Source organism: Vitis riparia, chromosome 16, assembly GCF_004353265.1.
Source record: "Vitis riparia cultivar Riparia Gloire de Montpellier isolate 1030 chromosome 16, EGFV_Vit.rip_1.0, whole genome shotgun sequence".
Taxonomy (NCBI): Eukaryota; Viridiplantae; Streptophyta; class Magnoliopsida; order Vitales; family Vitaceae; genus Vitis; species Vitis riparia.
In genome coordinates this window covers 9,939,712-9,950,242 of record NC_048446.1, presented here as the reverse complement: position 1 = coordinate 9,950,242, position 10,531 = coordinate 9,939,712, and the positions used below count along the sequence as shown (strand labels likewise).

At 34.8% G+C, this 10,531-nt stretch overlaps 1 protein-coding gene across 1 annotated transcript; it reads right to left on the bottom strand.

Moving 5' to 3' along the window:
• Positions 1-2,574: 2,574 nt before the first annotated feature.
• LOC117933774 (C-type lectin receptor-like tyrosine-protein kinase At1g52310) lies at positions 2,575-10,179 on the bottom strand. The gene is made up of 6 exons (XM_034855304.1): positions 10,069-10,179; positions 9,633-9,732; positions 9,501-9,543; positions 7,015-7,422; positions 6,202-6,772; positions 2,575-3,343 (listed from the first exon to the last, which is right to left on the bottom strand). Exons 2-6 carry the CDS (start codon positions 9,711-9,713, stop codon positions 2,818-2,820), a joined length of 1,629 nt encoding a protein of 542 aa, XP_034711195.1. The 5' UTR covers positions 9,714-9,732; positions 10,069-10,179; the 3' UTR covers positions 2,575-2,817.
• Positions 10,180-10,531: the final 352 nt, after the last annotated feature.

Sequence of the window (10,531 nt, the reverse complement as noted above, 5' to 3'; positions counted from 1 at the left end):
TTACCTGCTTGTTGTGCACCAACAATCATGTTTTTGAAGTGGTGAGAGTCTACTTTACTAGGCAGAACACTCTCATATATGAAGAACTTACTAATCAAACGTCCCATGGTTTCCTTGATGGCACCACATTTAAAAAGATTTTTCATATTTTTCTGTCTTGCTACTAAAGATTTGTATAATGAGGGTGCATCAGGCAGTGATGGATCTGAATATCTAACACTTTGCGATTTTCACATTTGCCTTGTTGGATTGGTTGGATGTGAAGACTCACCTATTATAATTATTAAAATTAAACATATATGTTAATTTAATATTATTGATAAAGTTGATAAGAAATAGTAATAATTCAAATTAATATTATACTTATTTTTCTTTTGCCTTTTACAAAATGTTCTTCTTATTGTCGATTCCATTTAGTAGCTTTTGATGCTTGAATCGCCTCTCTATAAGCATGCCACTCATTAGGGTGCATGTCAGTCGGATACATATACACATCATCATCATCACCACCAAGGTTCTCCTCATTGTCCTCATCAGTTACATGCCTATGTCTTCTTCCCATTGTGTCTCGCAATTCAAATCAAATATCTTCTATATCTACAGCTTTCTTCGCTTTTGTCTTATTTTTTTGCTCTAGAAGTCGTCTTATTTCTTGTTTCACTTCTGAAGGCACGTTAGGACACTTTTTTGTATTTGAATTAGGACCTGTATGTGATAGGTGAAATTGAAAACGAGTAATCCCACCACTCTTTATTGCCAACCCAGAGTAATTGCATACTGTTCCATTTTTGTTCCTTTCCATAGGTGTACAATATTTCCAACAAGGATCTCGACCCATGATACTGCTTCCACTAGCCATTTTCTAAAATTGAATTATGAAACTAATATCAAATTTAAAATTATTAAAGATAAAACATGTAAGAAATTTAATATTTATGAAATTGATAAGAACTAATAAAAATTGAAATTAAAATTAAAATTAAAATTAAATTACGCATATATGAAATAGATAAACATTACATTAAAATTTCAATATGAATTAAATTAAAATTAAATTAAATTAAATTAAATTTACATATTCATGAAATTGATAAGAATCATTACTAAAAAAAATTAAAATTAAAATTGAATTATGCATATATGAAATAGATAAACATTACAATTACATTTCAATATGAATTAAATTTAAATTAAATTAAATTAAAATTGCATGTTCATGAATTTGATAAGAATCATTATTAAAATTGAATTATGCATGAATTAAATTTTCATATGAAACTAAATATGCATATATGTCAAATCAATTTCCATTCCATATGAAATTTAATGTTAATATGACAAAATTTCAAATTAAATAATATCAATTAAACTATATATAACAAATAAAATTGAATTATGCATAATAAAAATAAATTTTATGAAAGGTAAGACATACCTTAATTAGCCTTGACTTAGAGTTAATCCCCTTCACCACCAAATTTTCAAAATTAAAAATTTTTGCTAGAGATCAAAAAAATAAAAATTTAGAGCAATAGAACAAGATCAAAATTTGATGTATGAAATGGAATGGAATGTGGGTATTTATAGGAATTTTTTTTTTGTCAAACTAACCGTTGGATGGTCAAATAGCCGTTATAAATTAATTTTAACCGTTGGATCAAATTTTGGTTCAAATTTCACCATTAGATCTTCATATAACCGTTGGAAACACTTCATAGCTGTTGGATCAAGTGAAGATTGATTTTCCACCATTGGATCACAAATCTGACCGTTGGATGCCTTTACAAATACACGAGTAAAATCTGGGTCATCAGATCCTCAAAAATTCAAATATGGTCGTTGGATCAAATTTCATAAGTTTTTTTAAATAAACAAAAAATCGTCGATTTTTCAAAAAAATCGCCAATTAATCGCGATTCTACCAAAAAATCGCCGATTAATCGCGATTTTATCGGCAATATATGGAGAAAATCAGCGATTTTTTGTACTCGTTCTCCGACTTCTCTACGCGTTCCACCACTCGCGATTTATCTTCGATTTATCGATGCTTCAACGATATTTTGTCAAAATATCGACGATTTTGCCAATTTTTTTACGATATTCCCGAGAATCGATAATCGGGGGCGAATAACGTATCGAGGCCGACCGATATCCAAAATTTTGACGAAATATCGACGATAAATTCCGACTTTTCAATCCGTGGTCTTCCCATAGTTGTGAAACTTCGTTTCTATAAGACCAAATAACTTATTTGTTATGTTTTACTTCAGCATATCATCCAAATGCAATGATTTCCGATAAACCAATTAGAGCAGAAGCCCTAGATTGCTTCTTGGTTCTCATTCGAGACCTTTTTCTTTTTTGCAACGCCAAGGTCCTAATTACTACATCACAAGGTCCTTATTTGATGACCATGATACGAGTCATCAAAATCGCTTTTGTCACAATTGTTTAACTACTTACCAAGCTCCACTTGATGGACGGTGTTTCAACTGATGCTACCTATACTTTCTTACCAGAAGCCAAAACCATTCTTGAAAATGCAGAACATTTGGGCCGATGCTGCACCAAAGCTGCTCCATAAGAATACAAGTCTTTCATATAATTACGTCAGCATTGAAACCATATTAGCATCTCAAACTTGTTTCTCGAGATTGTACTAAGTAATCGGCCCAGCTGAACTACCCAGCTTTGTTTCTTTAATATTTTCTAATTAACATGAAATGCTATGAATAAAAACTGGGTAGAAAACCCAGTGAAAAAATATTTCCAGAGGAAGGCATACAAAACAACAGGTTCAGGTTAATGGATTGAACTTTACTTGGCAATAGGTGGCTGAGCCAACTGTTGCAGTTGATGGACGACGTGGGACATTCTGGGACGCATAGATGGGACATGCTGTGTGCAGGCATACACAAGGTCCACTACCTTCTGAATGACACCAGCTTCTGGAATATCAGCAGAAGAAGAAGATATGAGAGGGTCCAAAAGCTCGGGATAGCGGTGAGACTGCACCAGAGGTGTGGCCCATTCAAATATACTTTGCCAACCTACTGAGTCAACTGCCTGTGCAGGCCTACGTCCACTCACAATTTCAAGCAGCAGCACTCCAAAACTGTAAACATCACTTTTGGTTGTAAGCTCATTTCTGTACACAAATTCTGGAGCAAGGTATCCATACGTCCCACCGGCCATTACTGTCCCCTGATGCATCACTTCCCAAGAAACAAACTTTGAGAGGCCAACCCCCATTAGGTGTGCACCAAACTCTTCATCAAGCAGTACATTACTTGCTCGTATATCCCGATGTACAACATGTGGCTTCACCTTGTCATGCAGAAACCTATTTTGAGACAAAAGCAGGTCAGTTGCCAAGTGAAAAACACAGGTGCGGTAATTAAATCACTACATCAGTAGACCTTGCTTTGCAATCACATGTATCATGACTTTGAAAAACATTAGAAAAGGGACTAACAATGCAAAGACCTCCACAATAATAAAATTCATAGTGGTGAATTTGAGTATGGTCACACTCCATTGCTTCATCATTTCCTTCTATTCTGGTCAAGGTTGCTATGCCTGCAACAATTAATAAACAGATTGGGAGCAACTTTTATTTATTCCATATGTCGATACATCAAACCTTTAGACTTGAACGAATTATGGTGCTCTTTTTCGACATGCAGAGTTACCCACAAAACTATTGCCAACTACAATAGCTTCATCAGAATCAAACCTTATTTAGCTCAAGGAAAAGGATGAAACATGTTGGAAATTTTGTCAAGATTATAAAGATGTTAGCCATAGGTTATTAAATTTCATTTATACCTATCAAAAAAAATTAAAGATGTATGCTACAGGTTAATGAGCATAATGCATCACCATATAAGTTGCATTCAACTACTTGGCAACTCTAGGAATGCATGAGGTTTGACTTGAAACTGATTTTTTTCTTGTGGTTGGGGTGGGGGAGAATGGGGAAAGTTGAAATTTGATGGCTTCATTTTAAAATCCATACAAATTGATAAATTATGAAAAAATTCAAATATTCTTAAATCTATGGGTTGTATATGAAATGAATCAAATATCTGGAATTGTGATTTTCCAATCATATGATTAACTTGTTATGAAAGTTCAGCTATTAGAGTGCTTATTAGAGAGTGACAATCAAGTTTTTCCAGATAATTTAGAATTGCCTTAAGCTGACTTTCAAGCGAACTTTTCTTTTTTCATACATAAACACACAATGTGCATGCTAAAGCTGTAAAATGGTTTGAGACTTACAAATGTGGTTTTCCACTCTTTTGTAAACTTGAGATGGTTTCTTGAGTTGGAACACCTTTCAAGAGAGAGAGAAGTTGAAAAGAGTAGGAATAGTTGAATAAGCTACTGCCTGAGTCATTTCTCCTAAGGCAAAAGTCAATATTTGGGTTTAAAGGGAATGGTCTTGAGGTATGCATCTGGTTTAAGTCTGCTTAGATTTCTTTAAAGTTTGGAAGTGACCCCTCAAGGGTGCTATCCCACCCAGTGTCCTAAGGTGAACTGGTCTAAGAATCACAGGCTAAAAGCAATTATTATATAAGCTGAGAAGTGAATGCAGAACATTGACTTCCCACCGGGAAGAGAATATGAAAAAGACAAGTTGGTAGACAGAGATGTGTTCCCAGCCAAGTGCTATGACAAGAGTGTGCAGGGGGATGTTTTAATCTGGTTGGAGGAGCAAACTAACATCATTACAGTTGAGGGGTAGTCAAATTAACACTTAAGTTCAAAATGGAGAGTTTCGGCCAAATGGACTTGTTAGAAAGTTCTTTTAGACCCTTTATTAACTTAGGTTGTTTTCTAATTGGGGAGTTAATGGTTTTACTGCAGCTATAGGAGTCTAGTGATTCAAAATTCCCTTATCAAATTCTTGAAGCAAATCATATACACCCATGCTTTGGTCACCTGGTTTTTGATTACCCTGTTGTTTGGATTCTAGTTTTAATGCTTTTATCAGGGACTAGTAAAAAGGCTGGTTGGAGGTATAACAACATTCAAACCAAAAATGATATAATTCAAAGAACTATAGGGAAGTAAGATACCCTTTGGGATGATCTTATCGTTAAACAGACCTTCAAAGACTCTTATCCTCACTCACTCATCTACACTTTTTATGGCTTTGTCCACATATCAAATCCCGTTCCTTTCTTTCCAACCAAATTTCTATGGAAATACAAAGTTTCATCTAAGGTCAAGATCTTTGTTTCGCTAGTAGCGCATAAGAAGGTACAATGACATGCCGTAGTTGAGACCTTTTAAATCCCTTAGTCCAAATTGATACACCTTATGTATGGGGAGTGGAGAAGCAATTGACCGTCTCTTTCTACATTGTGCAATAATTCAGGGGCTATGGCATAGATGCTAGGATGGATTAAATCCCACCTAAGAGCATATCTAACATCATGATCATTTCATATAAGGGTTTGGTGAGCTCCATTAGAGATAAACCCTTTGGCATATCACTTGTTTCACGTTGCTTTACATTATTTGACAAGAGAGAAATGCTAGAATCTTTGAGGATAAGTGGAGGATGATAGACGTGTGGGATCTACTTCACTTTTATTTTTGGACCTCTTGTTTTGTCACTTTTAAAGGCATTCATCTTAATGTTATTCAACTCAATTGACATTTGGTATGTAGACCCAAAGGGTTTGGATAGCAATGAGAGGAGCTTTATCCAGGTTTGAGAAGAGTATAGTTATATTTTGATAAGGTTTTTGCAATTGTGGGGAGGACTCTTCATCCTTCTCATGTACTTTTTATCTATAATTGATACATCTTTTGTTTCTAATAAAAAAAAAAAGATACCTATCATGGTTAATCCAATATTATGGAGATATTAAAGCAAGATGTTCTTCACAAATTCTCATCCCTAAAGTAAGGCGACTTAAAAATAAATGACCAGAAAACTATTTGAGCTACATGATTGGATCATCCTCCAGAACACAGTATGATTTACACCATATTAGAAGTTCCTTTTTAAGAATAATATAACCCACAAAAGTAAAAAAGAATAATATTTTATCTTTATATGAATCTTTTTCAGGAAAACAACATAGCTTCAAAAATGAAAGATAGAAGCAAACAGCATAAAAAGAATACCAGCTATTTCAGATCTATAGCTTGTTACTAAAGAGAGGTTTAAGGATTTATACGTACGCAATTCCTTGTGCAAGAGTTGTGGCAATTTTCATTCTCATGGCCCAATCCAAACTTCTGCCTCCCCTTGGTATGTGGTGTAGCCACCTGTCCAAGGGTCCATTGATTATAAACTCATAAACAATGTAGCGGTCACCATGGTCATAGCAGCACCCTTTCACAGCAACCAAATTTGGATGGTGTAGCCTAGCAACCCTTCCAATCTCAGAATAAAACTCCTTTTTCCTCTGGAAAGTAGACCTCTTCAGCCTTTTAACCGCCACCCTTGATCCATCAGGTAGAAGCCCGCTATACGTGCCACCTGTTTTGGCATCTCCAAGAAGCCGGTTTCCTTCACTGAAATTCTTTGTAATTGACCTCAGTTCCTCATTCGTGAAAACCTTCCATGAAGGGGGAACTAATGCAGATGCTGCTGGATTAGAGAGTTTGCGAGATCTTCTACGCCTCTTGCTACGCCTATATGCAAGGAGCCAAATCACAACAGCTAATGTCGTGCTGAGGATCAACCCACTAACAACTGCAAGGATAATAAGATATTCCTTGTGGCAGTGCATGTGGTAACATTTGTTCTCTGAAAGAAAATGGTAAAAAAAAATTCTCACTATGGATGATAAAATGAATTGAACAAACAATGAAAGACCAACACCTCAAGAATCTGGAAAATGAAATATCAACATGAACAACAATAACTTGGTTTGCAAAGGGAAAAAGAGAAAAATGAATTATATGGTAGCAAGAAGTTATGTAAAGCGAAACATGAGAATGTGATGGAGATGAACAAAAATCTGACTGTGGTATAAGTCAAAGGCATACCTATATCAATCATGCATATAGAAGCATGAGACATGTTGCATCTCTCACCAATGAGAGAAGTGGATCCATTTGTCACCAGTGTACAAGAATCAACTGAATTTTTTATGTGGCATGAAGAGTTGGTGCAATTGGGAAAGATTGATTCATTCCAATGTGATGTATTGTCAGACCACTTCCAACCAGCACCAAAAGTAGAGTTGACACGTCTCCCTCCAACCCAGCAGCCATTGTTGCTCTCACCACATAGATTTTGAACAGAGCTTAGTTCTTGGAATGATGTCAGTGCTGCCAAGTGTCCCCCTAAACTTTTACAGTAGGCCTCTGATACATCCCATGATTGAGGGTTTCCTATATGCCTAAAGCACTTATTCTTATCTGGGCCAGTGATCCAATCAGGAGGGCACAATGCTGTTGACAAAGGAATCAAAAATTTTCAATGATAATACTTGGAAATAACATGAATGATAAAAGATCAATTTCTATGTTTTCAGACCATCATTTCTGAATCAGTGCAGAATAATAGAGAGCAATTTCAGGTTTCTTCTGACAGATGTAAGTTTTTGGACACGCAATACCAGAAAAAGTTGCATCCAATAAGAATTTCATAGCTTATATTGAATTGAAAAACAAAAATGTAGGCAGAAAATGAGGGAACAATTAAATTCCACATTCCTTTAGATTCTGTAATCCAGTTGGTTTGTCTCAGGTGAAATTTGAAAGGAACAAAGGAACACTGACTTTGGCACTCTTTCTGAATCCCCTAAAAAGGCATTTTGGAGCAAGGGCATGCATAAACATCCATAAGGCTTTATCCAAGCTTCAACATCCAACAAGAGTTCCTTAAAGCAAGGAAGTTTAACTGCATTCTTTCAAAGCAGTGAGATGAACATAAGAACACCAAAGAGGCTGCTGTTTAATCCATCCAATAGGGATTTAGAGAAAGTTATAGGAGCGTTACAATAGCTAGTATGTCTCAAAATTGCACTAAGATGTGGGCTTTTTATTTGCACAAGCAAAAAAGGAAAAAAATGTGGGCCATAGTTTGTGATTCAACTGTGATAAGACATTCAAATTGGGCCATCGTGTCAAAATGACCTGACAAGAACATGTGTTCACTAATACAACCCTTCAACTCATTTAATAAATGAGGTAGTTCAAATTGTGTGTGAATTGACATAGATAGCCAGTTAATACTATTCTAACTTGTTAAACCCACTAACATGATTTTAACTCATTACACCTATTAGCACGATTATAACCCTTTTAGCCTATATAAAATTTTAAATATATAAAAATATTATTTTTAAAATACTGTTCAAGTCTTTTAACTTTCATCTTTTAATTTAAAATTTTTTTAAATCTTAAGTAGTTTAATTCTTTAATTTAAATTATAATATATTTAGTAATATAGAAAATAAATTTTAATTTTAATTTTACACGTGTTTATTATTTGATTTAATGGTTTAATTATAAAATATTTCTTTACAATGAAATAGTAATTTAGTTAGTTATTTAATTTTTTAGCTCTATGATATTTATAATTACAAAAGCATTTTAAATTTTGATAAATTTTAAATATATAAAACAAATGAATTTATATGAGTTGAACGGGTTATAAACAGGTTGGGTCATAGACGGGTTGGATTATAAACAGGTTATTTTGACACGATTAAGTGAATGAGTTAGACAACTTGAAGAGTCAAACCTGAGCAAGACCCAATCATTAAACAGGTTAACACAATTATGGCATGAACATGATTACACCTACCCTAACCCCCCAAAATTAGCAACATTTTCTAGTTGTATCATATCAAACTTGTCATCCCTATGGTACAAGACATGTGTTCTCCACTGGTCCTTGGTTCATCAGATTCTCAACCCTGAGTCCTTACTCTTGGATTATAACCAGTACTTTAGGCCTTCACATTCTCACTCAAAGCCCTTCAGCAAGTCAGGCACATGAACACACCTCCAGCAGTTGGGATCTGAATCGCAGACCATTTGGTACCTTGGCTTTCCTCTATTTTTTTTTTCTTTCCCAAATAAGAGCACTGATCTTTCCAATGATCTTTCCAATGGACTACTATTTTCAAATTTATATAGTATATTTTAAAATGAGGGCAAGGGCCTCACCCTGCAGTGCCAATTCATATGATGGTATCCCTTCAATCTGTTTCCAAACCTTAAACCATCACCTCCATCTCAAAGTAAAAGCTAAGCTAAATAGATTAACACCTTTTTTGTGCCAGTGTCCAGTTTACTGCTAGTAAAAAAGTGAAGGCTAATCAACACAGTACCAATATTCTGTGTTGCAAGCACAAACGAATGATGGCTTTCCAAGTTGTAGGATCTACTTTTGCGGCTTTGCCACACCCCAAAACAAGGAATTACTCTATAGAAGAAATATAAGTAACTACAACTTATATTTTTCTAATGTACCAAATAAGAAATACTAAAACAAAGAACGAAATAAGGATAATTCGTACCTTCCTTCCTAGACTCAAGTGACCGCCGTGATTCATGCAAGATCTAAAAGCCAAACTCAAGTTTCAGTATATAGTCAAAACAAGAGACGGAAATTCATGAACTTGCACATAAACCACATCCAATTTGCTTACAGCATCTGAGGCACGGAGCTGGAATACAAGGCAAGAAATCACCAGCAAAGGAAACTGCAGACGCACCAGCTTCCCTTCCATGAAAACAATTTCATAAACCCTAAAAGTAGAAACCAACAGCAACTAATAAGGTTGTACACGGAAAGGAAAATCAAATTTTCGGTAAGGATTAACAGAGAAAAACAAAAATAAAATTCTCAGTTCTTGCTGAGAACCAAGGAGATGAAAAAGAAAATGAAAAATTGAGCATAAATGTAGAAATGCCATTTCCTATTCTACTTTGAGCAGTTGATAAACCTAGAAGGATAAATATGGTTGATGATCGTACACAAACCCTAACACTCTTGTAGTTGTAGGACAATTTCTATCAGTTTTCACACTTTTCTCGGAAAGCAAACGGAAAATAAAAGATGTGGTCGGGAACGAGTATTCTGACCGTGTAATGGCTCAGCCCGGTCTCATTCCTCTTTGGAATTCGGTGACCCTCCGACTTGGGGTCTTGACCAACTGAGTCACTCCCGCAAAATATATTTGCAGATGCTTCAGTTGAATTGGGCTGATCGAGGCCTATTTTTGTCTTCTTATTTTTCCTTTCCAAGCCCAAATCCACCCATCGAAAAGAGTCCGAAATCAGTTATTCAGATTGGTACCAACATAAATGTCCTTGTGTCAGCGCGTGTCAGAGTTTGGTGGTGAATATTTATTTAGAGGATTTCAGTCTTGTTTCGTAGGAAGAAAGACTTTGGATTTACTTAATTTTTTAAAACCTAATTAATCCTTTTTTTAATCTATTTTTTTAGATGACTTTATTAAATAAAAAAAGAATATAATTTTAATATAGAATTTACATAAAAAAAATTTTAAGAAAAACCATTTTTTTTTTACTTATTTTACCTTAT

What these genes read in the sequence shown, in the direction of transcription:
- LOC117933774 (XM_034855304.1), bottom strand. Translation starts at nt 9,713, where the DNA reads ATGGAAGGGAAGCTGGTGCGTCTGCAGTTTCCTTTGCTGGTGATTTCT. An exon ending in ACTTGAGTCTAGGAAGGAAG is followed by an intron (nt 7,423 to 9,500) that starts GTACGAATTATC and finishes CTTTGTCAACAG; the next exon opens with CATTGTGCCCTCCTGATTGG. An exon ending in TATATGCATGATTGATATAG is followed by an intron (nt 6,773 to 7,014) that starts GTATGCCTTTGA and finishes ATTTTCTTTCAG; the next exon opens with AGAACAAATGTTACCACATG.